Genomic DNA, 15,224 nt, shown 5'->3' on the forward strand with positions numbered 1-15,224 from the left:
GATGCTCTTCGTCACTTCTGTTAAAGGCTGCCCTGCAGCAGCAGCAGCAGCAGCATTTTGCAGCATGCCATGTTCCCACTGCACTGACGACTGTCTGTGCAGTTCGCCCAGAGTCTGTGCTCTCCCTCCTCCTGGCAGCCCTGTCCTTTCCCTTATCCAAACCTGCTTCAGCGGGGGCTGCAGCCGCCGCCTGCGTGTCTGCCGCAGCTCCCCTCCCTGCGCCATGTGCCACCGCCGTCCTTCCCTGCGCGCTGTGCTGCTCGCTAAGGACACGCTGTAGCACAGCTGTCTGCCTCCTCTGCTGCAGTCAGGCAGGTTTGTATTACTGTGCACGCTGCTGATGTCGAGCTCCTGTCGTGACCCAGCACCCCATAGGAGGAGCAAATGAGCTGAGACGTCAACGCCAAAAATTATAGCCATGCGAGCAATCCCTCTGCTCAGCTGCTTGGAGAGTGCCTACATGGTTTGTGTGACAGCACCAGCACACAGAAGCAGCACTGAAATGCAGTTAGCAATACAGCTGGGAGACAGGCAGCCAGGCAGGCACTGGTCCAGTGACTAAAATGATCGTACCGTGAGCCAGCCTGCAGTGCCTCCAAAAGTGGCTGACTGCTACACAGAGGCTCGGCTTTCTTTGCCATTACTACAGTTTCCCCTCGGTGACTGCAGTGTGCGCTCCGTTTCGGTTTTGTTTGCCTTTTTGTTTCTCCCTCCCACCCACCGGTCTCCCTCTCTCTCCTCCCGTGTCCTTCTCTCCAGGATGGCGGAAGCAGAGTTGCACAAGGAAAGGCTCCAAGCCATAGCAGTAAGTCAGTTTCCTTTTACTTGCTCTTTTGTCCTTAGCCGTGGGTTGTTGGAGGGACGGGGGGATTCCGACACAGTGGCTGGGAAGCAGAGGGAGAGCCTGGCTTGTGCAAAGTTGTGTGTGGAATTCCCTATTCGGGAAACGAGTGGTTAAAGTCTGCTTTGCGGGATTTGGCGGAGAAAGGGGGCTCTGAGGAAGAGCGTTGAGCTGACACGTGCAGAAAGAAAAATGTGAATGCACAGTGGCATGCTTAAAAGATTGATGATAGAGAAGAAAAGAAGGAATAAATGGGGAGGAGAGGAGATTGCAGGAGAAAATCAGTACTCTGCTGAATATATATTTTTTCACAGTTGGAGGTTTTGCTTAGCTGATGAAGTCAAGCAAAATGATCTGATGCAGGATGGCTTTTAGTGCAGAAAATAATTGTGTTATTGCTAGTTTTAAGACAATCGAACACAGACACTGCATTGTCAAAATTGTGTAATTGTTTGATCTACTAGTTAAACTGTCATCTCAGCTCCATAGCTGAGTACATGATCTCAGAAAAATTTCCTGCTGAGCTGCATTACACTACGAGTAAAATATAGGCAGGATTGAGTCCTATTTTAGTTATAACTTCTGTTTTCACATTTAGTAGAGTATTTGAATTGAGCCATGAGCTCAGCTGGTGCAGACCTTGGAGGAACGTGTCTAGTGACGCCTGGTGAGGAAGGGGCCTGGCTGTTTAGGATCCACCATCATCCTGGCATATAGAAACTGCCAGCTCATCTTCTAGCATGTCACAGGCATCGTGTCAAAAGGCCTGTGTTTCTGTGGGCACTGCCAGTCAGACAGCCCCATACAGCCTGCCCTTGTTCAAGTGACACCCAGCTCTTCTTCTTCCCCATGGCTGAGATGTTGATGCAGCTGTGCCAGTCCCAGACGGATGGCACGGCCCGTGCCGGGGACCACACACCTGGAGATCTGAAGGGAAACAGAAGATGGCAGAGCCCACATGGATTTTAGTTCTCTTCCCCAGTTCCCCCAGTGATCAACAGATGCTACATTTTTCTGTAGCTGGTACAGGTTACAGATTTCTTTTGTAGTGTAATAGGAATGGCTGCTGCTGCTTCTTCTGCTGCTGCTTCTGCTGCTGCTGTTCCAAGATATTTTTCTTAAGTCCACTACTCTGCTGATAGGTCAATAGAAATTTAAAATAAATAGATTAGGGATTTTTCTCTCTAAAATATTAACTGTAGAAGAGCAAATGATATTATTTCTTGGGGGGGGGAAGCTATAACCATTTAATTTTCAGGCAGTGGAAAGCAGATGCATATTTTTATTGCATATTTAAGCTGATTCTCAGTTTTCTATCAACATAGACATTGCCATATCTCAAGTGCAAACACCAGGAATGTTCCCCCAGAGGCAAACCTCACCATGGCTGGTGATTTGGGACTCCTTTATGGCAGAACTGTACTGCAGAGCTGCATAGCTCTGTGCTATGCTGCAGTGCATAGCTCTGAAACATTTGTCTCCACATTAAGGAAAAAAAAGTTTTCATTATTGTTGTTTCTTCCAACTGCTATGTAACAGAATACCAGACAACAGTCATTTCCACATGATGTCCTGAAACCTGTCACCAAAGTAGATCAAGTCCTCTGCTTCTTAGTGCCCTGCATCTCACACCAATGAGGCCATTATGGATTTAATATTACCACCTGGTGTATGGCAGCTTTTACAATAGGTTTATGCTAATAGAAGGCGTAATAGAAGGCATAATAGAAGGCCTTGAGAGTCTGGACCTCCAGATTGAACAAGTCAGGACCTTTCTATACATATTTCCTCTTTGGTTTCTATTTCTGGTAATCCATAAAACATAGTAGGCAATGTATGCAGTTAATTAGATTGAAAGAATTCTACTTCAGCATAAAAAATATTCAGCCTTATTTTAAGTGTTGGTGTGGGTCCATGAACCAATTTGTTTGCTTAGCACTCTGCAGAGCAACAGGTTTTCCACATAAGCTTGTTAGCTGGTTTTTCTCCTATGCTTGGTCTGCTGCAGATGTTTGTCAGAATGCAGAGAAGTTAATTTCTAGCTTTGCTCCATCAGAATGAGTGACATGACACAAGTTAGGTGTTTCCTGCCTGCCAGTGGTTGGCTAAAATAAGGTCAGTTCTCAAATGGCCTTTCTCAGAAGAAGAAAGAAATGGCATTTCAGTTCAGCTTGGTGCTTTATCTGTTTGAAACTGCTGCAGTATCTCTCTGACATGAGCAGAAGCTTACTCCAGTGTTCACACTGGTTGAATGCTAGACTTACAGAAAGAAATCCAGTCATCACTGGGTTCGCTACACACCTGTTCTCTGTACATTTGCTTCTATCACCATGGTAAATGAGTTTGCTGGGAAATTTGCTGAGTGAATTCTAAGTCCCCATCACTGAATATGTAAAGAAAACAAATCCAAAACCAGAAATATGAATTTTAACATCAGAAAGCTGACTGGTTTTGAAGCATTTGATTTGATATTTTGTTACCTTGACTTATCACAGTTTTAATATATGCTTCTCTGGCACAGAGCAAAGTGTCATAGGAAGAGGAAAAGAAGGAGTCTACTGTTAGGACATTATTCTAAACCTCAGTGAACGTGAGTTAGCCACTTGTTTTGTCTGCAGCAAATACATAGCCTTTCTGTGCATTTATGTTCTATCTGTAAACAGTGAATAATAGACTTTGCCTCGTCTTAGAGCAGTGTTAAGGATGCATGCAAGATTGAGCTGTACTTGGATGCCATGGTTTATGAGGGCAAGAAATATCTAAACACATCTTTAAAATAGAATTTGTGATTCTAAAACCAGAGAAGCTTCAAATGTGCATGTTTTAATGTCATTGAAATGCTTAGGCTGTGACTTTCAGATCTTTGAGAGGTCCCTAAAATTCACACACTGACTATAACAAGACTCAGAGCACTGTGCAAATCTGGTTTGAGAAGTAGGAAGATGTGAGACAGCTAGTAAAAAGTGGAACCCAGTTCTCCCTGCTTGGGAGAAAAACAGAAACTCTGTGTACTGCAGAGGTTCTGTGATGACTAGGAGCAATTGGTTTTCTGATCCTTACTCGAGCAGAGGCCACATCACATCTTCCAACTTGGATGTCATGTGTGCAACAGACAGATACTGGTAAAGTTTTCTGCCATGACACACTGCTCTTAACACCTCTAACTGCCTGAGCCTGAATCACCACAGCATCCCTCTGCTGCCCTACCAGAAAGGGAGCTGAGTGGTGCCCACAGATAATACTGTAGCAAGATGTCTTCAGCAGGCACACAAGAGGTTAAAAGAGGAAGCCATCTTCTCTCTGGGCTTGTTCCTGTATAGAGCACTTTGGTGTTTGTGTCTGCTTGTTTTCTGAAGGGGATTGGTGGCTAAAATTTTGGGTGAAAAAGGAAGCATTTTCGTGGCTTTTAAAAATATGCTGGCTGCAAGTTGCTCAGAAGTTGGGAATATAAATAGTCCCAGACTCAGTGGCCTGGGGACAGGTGAGCTGACTTAATTTATCTTATTTTGGATAAATAACATGTATGGCCCCAAAATTTGTTACAGGGCACCTCTTCTATGACTGTAGAGAACTCCAGATGATAGTGACCTAAATATAGACAAGCATTTACAAAATCTAAGTATTTTCTGTCCCTTACCTAGCAATCACAAAGCTGGGAAGTGGGGTTTTGGGTATTGATTGGTACATCTGGGATATGAATTTACATATGATACAGTGAACATGTGTTATCCATACATCAGGTGAACTAAATACAATCATTGAGGAGCAGCAATGAGGAGAAATTGTCAACAAAAGCAACCAGCGCAGGAGTTGGAGGCTTCCCTGTTCAAGAGATGTCCAGCGTACAGATTCAAGTGGGGAACTACTATACTGATTCCTTAGCAGACAAAAGCAACAGCGATGATGGTCCCTTACTTACAAGTGCCCAGCTCAGAGAAGCAGTGACTCAATTAAAGTATCACTGACATTCAATTAGCCACACCAAAGATACCGCCTGTCAGGAAAGACCATTCTAGCTTTTTCTATGAGATGATGAATTTGTTGAGCTGAATCCAACGTTACTTAGATGTCATCAGGGGGCTGAACTACTATGGCAGGACAGTGGTGTTTAAAAATAGCCCCCTCCTGTATCAGCGAGGTCTGCCTTACATGGATTAAGGACTGGCTTTCTGACAGGTCTCAAAAAGTTGCTATTTGTGAGGGAGACTGCTGTTCCTTGAGAGCAAAGGCAGGGAAGAATTCACAGGAAGCAGTCTTTCGAGATTTGAAGGCATTCCCTAGTTGTAATTTGATGTAAATGGAAATTGCTGATGTGCAGGTAACAAGTGGCAGAGGAGCTGGATATACTACACGAAGACAGCAAGTTGATTATTTGGTAAACTGGATCTTCCATTTAAAGAAATACATCGCACCTGTGTACAGCTGGCATTAAGAGAGGCCAGTATGGGTTTGTACATCCAGATTTAAGATAGTATGGGGCTTGCACCGCAGAAGAGGGCTCTGTAGTCCAAGCAACACTGCCTTTGACAAGGAACAAGAAATAGTGTGGGAGGTAATTCAACAGGGACAAGGAGAGGGATCCTGGTCCTGCACAGGAGATTGGTTTCATACCAGTTAAACCTACAGCAAGTGAGATTTTAGACTCCTCCCAAATGGGAGCTATGTGCATTCACATTTACGTGAAGCAGTGCACTGATTTTTCAGTAGGTGTTTGAGAATACTAGTACAATAGCCTTTACTCCACAAAATGAAGACCCGTGACTAGTACATCATATCCAGGATCATTTTACTATAACACTGCTCCACAATTTTTGTGAGTCCTTCCAGAGATCATTGTCATGAATATTAGAATGTGAGAAATTAGGTGCTGAGAATCACCTAGAAAGATGTGGCAAATTGATTTAATCAACAGCTTGCTATTTCTGTATGGCTTAATACATTAGTTTCCAATGCTTTCATTTAGGAAGTAATGCTTTTGTCCTTTAAGTTAAGCATGGGATCGAATCCATCTTAATCCAGTTGTCTTCAGGGACTGCAGGGAAAAACAAAAATGCAGCAAGGTATGGAAAAAAAAGTCAGCTGTGACTTTTCTCCTTGGAAAATAGGTGAGTGAGAAGAATCTGCAAAAGGAATGAGTGTTGTGGAGAGAGAGGATAAGTAAATACTACTTACATGTTTTGGCACAAGGATTAGTAGGTATCTAAGGAAGGTAACAGTTGTGGACAAAACAAGCACAAAAAAAATGTTCTCCCTGTAACGAGCTGTTAAACTGTAGAGCCCAATTCTTCAGGACGTGGTGAATGCTGAAGAGTGCACTTGGGCTTGAGAACAAACCAGGCAAGCTCATGGCAGTGGAATCCATAAAGGACTTTCTCATTAGAAGTTTTTTAAGCTGCAAACTACGGGCAGAGAAGTTTTTTATCTGTTTGCCATGCTCCTAGTTCTCCTTTAAGCACTATGAAGCATGGCCTAGATGTCCTGATCAAGTGCAGCCAACCTGTGTACTCAAACAATTCAAATTCCTGGAGTAGCCAAATCTGGAAGTTTTGACACTAAAGAAAGCCCCTGTTGCAATACTTACTTGAATTCAAACTTATTTCAATATTGCTATATAGTTTAATCCATTTTTCCCTTTTCCATTTCCCCCGCATGATCTTATTTGCTCACCATATTTATCGTATCTTATTTATCATAGCTTACTTATCATATTTATGGCTCTGATTAATCACAACCATTCCTCAGTGGTCCCAACACCCAATTACCTGAAACAGAAAAAAGCCTTCTGTAGCTCTCCTCTTTTTACATTCTAAGCTAAAAGACTTGAGGGCTAGTGAGACCTTATCATAATTCCAGAGTACTCTGGTGAGGAAGACCGGGCAGAATTGAGTCTGCATCCTCCTGCAAATATTTCCAGGGTGGGTTTAGCAGGAGTAAACTAGGGGTTAGCACAAACTAAATCTAAATTAGTTCTGTACTGTGAGCATGACACAGATCTGTGAGATTCCTGTGAACCTCAGTGCAAATCAGCCAAAGGAGAGAAATTACATTTGCATTGCTGTAAAGGATGAGGAGAGGTTTCCCTGCACACAGATCTGCATGCAGCCCTACCCTGGACTGCAGCAATACCATGAGTCAGCTTCATGGCAGACCTTAGACAGAGAAATACATGCAAGCAAGATTGAATCTTGCCTTTACTTCTGGAACATATAAAGCACTTAGAAGTCATGTGTAAAATGTTGGTGTCTTTGCCCATACTAAGACAAAAATCAAGCAAAAAAATGCCTAAAATACCAGAAAACTAAAATTACCTTCTCAAGTTTTATCTGTATTTTTGCTTTAGGAATGTTTAGATGACAGCAAGAGAAGCAAAAATATGAAGAAAAAATATTTCTGTCAAAATATCTGTGAAAACTAGGTAAAAAATTGGAGAAACAGAAACCAGTTTGCTCTTGAGAAATTTCTAGACAGTTTCCAGACTTACCCAAATTCAACTGTTTAAATTTAGAATTGTTTCCACAGCACATTCCTAGCCCTTAACACATCACCAACATCTCTTGAGCACAGACAAGAAGCCTGAGATACTGGACTTTACCTTGTGCCTTTCAAATTATATTTTTAAAAAGAAGCTGAAAATTGTTGAAAAGGTTTTGTGATTTTTGTTGTTGTTCTTTTGAAGTCTCTGGTTAAATAAAAAGTTGTGAAAGATGTAACATTTTTGGAAACTATTGAACACCTCTAGCCTGGAGTGTTACTTTAAGGACAGATTTCCTATACCATGGTATAGTTAGTCTGAGGTCAGACTGTGGGATTTACATGCCATGCTTGAAGTAATGGATAGCTGGATACCTAGGTTGAAGGTGGGATAGGCCTGAAAGGGGTTCCACACTGATATTCAGCCTCTCCTTGAGCAGTCCTGCTCTTTTAAGGAATCACTCCTTGTATCCATCTAACTGCTTCACAAATACTGTTTTATGCTTGCACAGAATAAAGTGTATCCTTTTCACAAAGCAGTCACCAGCAAGATGGTTCACCTGCCAAGTGTATTTGGTAAAGTACTGGACTATGCACCTCTAGTAAATTATTAATTATTACCTTGCCCTCTCTCAAATGGCACAGGAGTATATGCTGAGCCTGTGTGTGCTGAGGCACAGGTTGGACTAAGGATGCCTTTCAGAAGCAGAGCTTGGAACCAAAAGGATGCTATGCCTGCCTCTGGCCCTAATTTCCTAGTGTAGAAAAGCATTTTCTGTTCCAAATTCTGATCAGGAAAAGCCACGTGGTTGCAAGGGTTAACATCACCCAAAAAGCTGAGTGGCAGTGAAATGGGTATGGCCTATTGGCAATTGCTTACCAGACCTGTGTAGTTCTTGACACACAGATGCTTTCTGTTACTTAACTGACTTCCAGTGAGGTTAGATCCTGGAGGCGTGTAAAGCTTTCTTCCTCTTCGCCAGTAAAAACAAATACTCTCTGTGTACAAAAAAAGGCCAGCAACCAATGCAGTTCGAAGAGCTCTTTTTGGAAGGAGACAGACCTGCCCTCGTCTATGAGTTGCTGCCCCTTCCAGACGGCACACAGCTCAGGTTGTTGATTTAGGCAGTGCTCAGACTGTTTTAATTTGAGCTGCCAGCATAATTTGTCAGGATCCAGAGACAACAGCAGGGTGGGGCTCAGACCCTCTGCAGTTCCTAATAATAGCAGTAACTGGCAATCAGCTGGAGATTTGGGACAGCAGAGATGTGTTCAGATGTTTCAAACAAATCACAAACCTTGAAAGAAGGCCCTCATTTTACCAGCAGAGGACTAAATAAAAGGTGCTTAACAGTTTTTTGGGGCTATGCCATTGTCAGCTCCTCTGCTTCAGACATGTTCCTTTGCCATGCAGAATTGCAAGCAGCACTGCAGTAGTGGGAAGTAACCTGGGCAAGTGATGGCTGAGGAGACCCTTTTAAGAGGCTGAATATTGCAGACAGAAATTAGAAGCCAGATTGCCGTGTGATTTATTGCTGGAGGAGGCAGCGCTGAGCAGGCCGAGGCGCTGGCTGCAGCCACCCAGCTGCAGTCTCGTTAGGGCACAGCAGCAGCCGGAGCGAGCCCGGGGCTGAGATGGCTCGGAGCCGGGGCGAGCGCCTGGCCATTAATTAACCAGATGAGTGCCACTGCGGAATGACCGGCCTTTCCCAGAGGGAAAGAGTATACAAGCACGTACACAACCCCTTCTTCTTAACCTCTCATGGAACAGCTCTGTTCTCCACCACGTGCCAGGTCCTTGGAAGAGCTCCTGCTGACAACGATGTATTTTTTAAAGATCCCTAGTCATCCAACTGTTTCCCATTTGGAACATAAAGCAAGCACTTGATATCCAAGGTGGCACTAAATTTACAACAACTGCTGCCCAGGGGACTGGATTGTCTCATATGCTGGCGTTGGTACAAAATGGTTATCTTGAATGTGTTGGCCAGTTCAACTTGGCAACTTTTTGCAGATAGTATTTGAAAGTTAATCCCTTATCTCTTTTGAATCCTCAACTACATTGAAATAGAAAGTAAGGCTCAATTGTTAGTCATGTATTTGCTCTTAATAAATATGAGCATATGCAAGCACTTGCTGTATGTCAGACAAATAGGCTCCAGCAGAATTTTGATTCAGCATTGAAAGCTACATCTTTAAGACTGCTCCTTGTGGTAGAGATACCTGCTTTATTAGGAATGTACATAAACTCATCCCAGCATCGCCAAGATCTTAGCAATTTGGTCTGGTTAAGGAAGTAACTTCTAATCAGGCAGGAAAAGAACCTCTAGTTTTAAAAAGAATAAAATAAAGAACAGCCTAAATGTAACACTTTGAAGAACTGTGTCCCTGAATCAGAAAACACTGTACCAGTTCTTTCTGCTAAATTTACTGTTGTTATTGCTAAAGTTTCAAAATGTACAAGATTTAGACTAAAATACAATTTGGACTATAGGATACAGACAATATAGGATGCCTGAAACTCACCTGTGAAACAGAGACCTGTTCACACTTTTCATGCTTTGGCTTTAGATTATCAGATTGCCAACTTCCTGGTTTCTTGAGGACAAATAATAGAATTGAAGTTGTTTATGATTATTCTTTTCCTTATCATGTGTGACATTGCTTAGGATGGTGATGCAAGATTTTGGTGAGACTAATGTGTCACAGACCTCCTCCTCTGTGACTTTGTCTGTAATTCACAGTGTTCCAGAGTGTTCCAGAGGAGTTGTTCCAGGATCAATAAAGCTTACAACACAGGCAACTCTTTACTTTTTTTTTTCCCTTGGGTTTTAATATAATATAAGAATTAATAATTCTGAAAGCAAGGGGTGTTCAGAGATTATTCCACTTCTGAGAAGGAGCAGGTGGAAAATCCTGCTGAACTGGAAAAAGCTGGTAGGAATTTTACAACTCTGCTGCAAATCTCAGAGCACTTCAGGGGTAAATTCTCTTCTGGATTTGGCCTCTGTATCTCTGCCTGCAAACTCATTGCCTATGAAAGCAGCCCTGAAACACTAAGGAATCTAGATCTAAGGAAAAAAACAGTGGTGTTTTGGTGGTCCAAGTATCTACAGCTACAGTTTCTGCTACATTTTGGTTTGTGACATTTAAAGCAAGCCACCATCCTGGCTTAGACATATAAGAAAACAGAATAGTTTATGGTGTCTGTTAGTTTGAAAACACATGCTCATTGGTAAAATAAATCCAATTTATATTGAAGTGAATAATAGTAATGACATAACTCTGGACAAGTCAAAGATGACCGGTGGAAAGGTGGTTATATACTGTTACTATCTGTATGGATTGGAGAGTGGTTTTACCAGGCTCATCTGTGTGCCACTGAAGTGAAAAAGGGATTTTAAAATGATACTGGAATATTACTGGCCTTTTTCACATGGTGTCTTCAATACAAGCACCTAGTACTTACCAACAGCTGTGTAGCAGTACTGAAGAAAGAGTGATAGTGGATAATGCTGTGAACATTACTCAGCAGTCTCATCTCAGTTTCATCTATCATGGAAAAGGCACTGTGAATATATATATATGTGTATATGTGTGGTGATAGATTAAGACAGATAGATAGATAGATAGATAGATAGATAGATAGATAGATAGATAGACAGACACGCACACAAACATAAAAGCTTAGTATGGTATATATTCTGGAATGCTGTTTGTTAGGCATGTGGAATGCTCTTTTGGTCAGAAACCATGCTGGGTGTTAGTCTCCAAGAAATCCATGGGCACAATGGAGAAGAGTCCAGGAGAGTCAGGAATGATCAGAAGTGGAAGAAAATTACTGCTGAGGCAAGGCAGAGTTGTCTGGCCTAGTGAACAAAATACCAATGTTAAGCTGATCTTGTGTAAGGGTAGAAAAACCTTCTGTATTCCTTCTAGGGTGGATCACCAGTATCTTTGCCTGTTCTCAGATGTTTCTCAGTCAACCAGTGGTAACTAGTCTGCGTATAAAGAGTTCTTCTGCAGCCAGTCAGTTTCTTTGCAATGCCAAGCACACTCTTTCCCAGAGTTTGGCAGCTGACTTATGGATGCTTGCAGACCCAGAAGAGCAATTTAACCCAACTGCAGTGGCAGAAATCTGAAGCTGTGTTGGTTTACTTTGCATTTTGAATAGGTAAGTGTGTGAGTAATCAGGCACTGGAATTCAGATATGTTGGCTAACCTGATCATGTTTGAGGACATAAAATTACCTTTTTTCCTGTAGGGGAACCATCAGTCCCTATTCTCTTCAGCAGGATCCTATTCTGCTTCCAATCAAGTTTATAGGAATTTTGCTGCTAGTTTCAGTGGTGAGCAGGAACAGGAGTAAGTATCCCCATAAACATTCACACCATTTCTAACACTATCATCACAAAAAATTCCAGATCTGTGCCAAATCAGACCTATAAATCAGACTTTCCAGGAGGAAGTATAAGGATGAGGATGAATACAGAAACTCAGCTTCACTATTTGTTTAACCTTGAGAGTTGCATTATTTGCCATTTGTCAAATGCTCATATCAGCAGTACAGAGGCACAGTTAGAAAGTGCCCAAACTCAACTATCCAAAGTTCAACTTTTTATGACAAAAAAGCCCAAAAAACTGGATTTTAAACTCCATGTGTTCATGTTCACCCACAGGAGAAAGCCAGTTTTTGACAGCTTGGTTCTCATAATACTTTCCCTCTGCTCTTGACTTCTTCCCTTTTATGTTACCAAGAGTGCAGATATACCGTTGCTGGAATAAGCTTCCCATGCTTTAACTGTGCTGTGCAAGGAGCTGCTTTTTCAGTACAATCTTTTTCAACAGGTTTTTCTCTTGTGAGAAGTGTTACAAACGGAAGCAGGGGACAGGGGGGTTTGGGATACAGAAAAAATAAGAGTAATTATAGTACCATCTCTTTTTTCTGAACAGGCAGGGGGTAGAGAATTTTTTTTTTAAAGAGTTATTTTCAGTTTCAGTGAAACCATGTTTGGGGTTTCTTTGTTAATCCTGGAAGGTGTGAAACTGTGAAGGCTCAGCAAGCTGAAATTTCCTTAAAGCTATAGCCTAAAATCAAAGGGGATGAGAATCTTACCCTTTGGCTTGTGCAAACTGAATTGTGATTGAAATTAATTGTTTTTCTTTTTATCTAAGCCAAACTGGCTTTGAGTTGCCTTTGCAAAACAATGCAAAACTTTGCACTGAAACTTTGGAGCCAGTCTTTAGGACCTGTTTGGGAGCTGGAAAACAAATAGTGCATAATCTGTAAGGCAAATAATTGTCAAAGGCCTCCAGAAAGCTCAACTTCAGGGCGATTTCTTTGCACCTACATCTTGACCTGTATGGGCAGAAAGCCTTGCAGCATGCATTTAGGTAAAGCAACAGGTTCTCAGATTATAACATCCTTACAGATTTATCTTTCTCTATTCTTACATTTTAAGAAAGCTCACATCACAGTTAAGAAACTGATCAGAGAGACCCTTCAGTGCTGACGTGTGGTTAATATTGCCCTCCATTTGTCTTGGTTTGAAAGACAAGCATCTGCTATGAAGGCAGGAGCCTCCCTTGGAATGGAGAGTATGACCCCCTTCCCTGCGAATTATTATCATTTTGAACCTAAGGGGCTCACAGGCAAAGACAGGACAATAGGAACAGCAGTTCATGACCAGTGTGTGTAATAAAGCACACAAACATCACCAGCCCCGGCACTGACCCCACACAGAGCCCGAACTCGGGCCCGGCCCGCTCGGCCGCGGCGCTTTCCCTCTGCTGCAGTTCCGGGCTCGGCCGGCAGGGGCGCCGCTGCTCCCGGGGGCGGGGCGGGGGCGGTGCCTTCCCCGCGCCTGCAGGGGGCGCTGTGGCGATGGCGGCTCGGCCCAGACGGGCAGGGATGAGGGAGAGGCCTTGCTCCACAAACCCCATGGCACCGATCCCGGGGCCCAGCGGGACTCTCGGGAGAACCAAGCTGGGGCGGCAGGGATGAGCAAAAATCCCGGGGTGGTGGACGAGATGTATCTAACTCCGCAGCTGTAGCGGAAGCGACAGGACGTCGGGCAGGCAGGGGATGCGGGCTACAGCGTGACAAAAACTCGGAGCAGTGGCAAAGAAGCGGCAGGGATGAGGCGGCAGCGTCCCGGCTCTGAGCAGGGCAGGGGAAGGTGGGCTCGGGAGCCTGGAGTTTTACCCGAGGCACCCGAGCAGATGGTGAAAAGTCCCTTTTTTTTAGTGAAGTAGGGTGAATAAAGTCCCAGTGCAGCGGCTGCTCGGACGAGCGGAGCTCCGCTCACGGCAGAAGAGAAGCAGCCGAAGACTGAACCCCACAGTGCTGATGTATTCTCCCCACAGCAACCTCAGCCCTTCTCCCCTCCGAATGCTGACAGCCCAAGAGAGATAGGGGATTTGCACCCAAATCTGTTTTCCCAGTCCAAATCTTCACAGTATCTCTGCCCCCCATGAAACCCCAGGGAAAGAGAGAGTAGCCAGCTACACCCCCTCTCCTGAGCTGTGACAACTCCTTTTGTCTCTCTTAAGTATCCCGTTATTGTCTCCTAGCAACACGCATGGGGGAAAATTCCCAAAGAGACCAAAAAAACCCCCAAAAACAAAGGAGAATTACTAAATCCCAACACCATTTCAAGCTGTTTGTCCTTCTTTAGCAGAATTTTTAGTCTTAATAAAGCCCCACTTAAACCATGAACAGTAAGTAATTGGCTTGCGTGTGGATATATTGCTGAAGCATTACATGTTTCCAGGTGTGCAATCCAGAATTGCAGATATTCAATACTCAATAGAGAATAAAAGTGGCAAATCTGGTGACGGCCTCTTTCTGTGTTGTAGTAATTGCATCCTGAGTTTTACAGTGTTACAACTATCGTATTGGTGTGTGACTTAAAAACTCCATCTTTGCAGACCAGTTCTCAATTTAACAAACTAAACAAAACATATTTTGGGTACCTGAGTAATAGCAACCGTGGTTTTGGCTGGTTCAAGAGCTGGGGTTTTTTTTACTGAAGTGAAGAGCATCACTTTCCAAAAAGTCACCATGTAAGCGGCATTCAGCTTTCCAATTGTATTGTCTTTCAAAAATTAATATAAGTATCTCATCTACAAAATGTTGGAAATATTTTCCTTGGCTAAAAGACATCAAAAAATAATTATAATCATTTAGAGCTTATTTAAGTCAAACGCTGAAATACCTACATCTGTACAAAGATGCACATCTGGCTTTTAGGTCTGCTAGGTATCCAAAACATGTCCTCATAGTAAGAAATCCGATTACTGGAATGGATGTACAACAGATATCAAGGGTAATGGAAACAAGCTGGTAACTTGCTACAAGATCAGCAGTTGAGAGAAGCAGAGAGCAGTTAGGATGAGCACAGCTGCCTCTGCACTTTACTGTGGTGTATGGCAGCCATTAGCTCCCCATCTGACTCAAAAATATGTGCCAAAGAGTAAACTCAGTAAGCTCAGCATGAAGTCTAAACTTTTGTTTCAGAAAGGAGGCAATACAGTCGTGTATTATTCTCCTTAGTGTCCTTACTCAGGCATCTTTTTCCAGCCAACCACCATCAAAAACTTGACTTACTACTTTTTTTTTCTGTTGTACTGACAAGGACTAGCTATTTGCCCACTTTTTTCCTGACATATGAGTAAGAGCAATATTGTCGAAAGTATCCAGTAGCTCTTTACTCAGCCTGAGGCTTTTCAAAGCCTGCATTTTTTGGAAGGTAGGTTGTTGTGTAATGCTTCCTCTATTCAGAATACCTTTGCATTGATCTGAAAGACATTGTGAAACTTTAGTGCGTCTGACTTTCGCATCTGCTAGAAATCCAAAGTAAATCTTCATTCTGAGAGTTTCACAAGTGGCAAATTGAACAACAGCACACAG

General features: G+C 43.0%; 1 protein-coding gene across 1 annotated transcript in view; it reads left to right on the plus strand.

Annotated features, from left to right (window-relative positions):
• The first annotated feature begins 226 nt into the window (after positions 1-226).
• Positions 227-15,224, plus strand: part of LOC129132978 (paralemmin-1) — a 134,753-nt gene continuing 119,755 nt past the window's right edge. The window contains exons 1-2 of the mRNA XM_077171780.1: positions 227-315; positions 760-805. Coding sequence (XP_077027895.1) covers positions 761-805 — 45 coding nt within the window. The 5' untranslated portion in view covers positions 227-315; position 760. The remainder of the gene's footprint in view (positions 316-759; positions 806-15,224) is intronic.

Source organism: Agelaius phoeniceus, chromosome Z (assembly GCF_051311805.1).
Source record: "Agelaius phoeniceus isolate bAgePho1 chromosome Z, bAgePho1.hap1, whole genome shotgun sequence".
In the NCBI taxonomy this organism is placed as follows: domain Eukaryota; kingdom Metazoa; phylum Chordata; class Aves; order Passeriformes; family Icteridae; genus Agelaius; species Agelaius phoeniceus.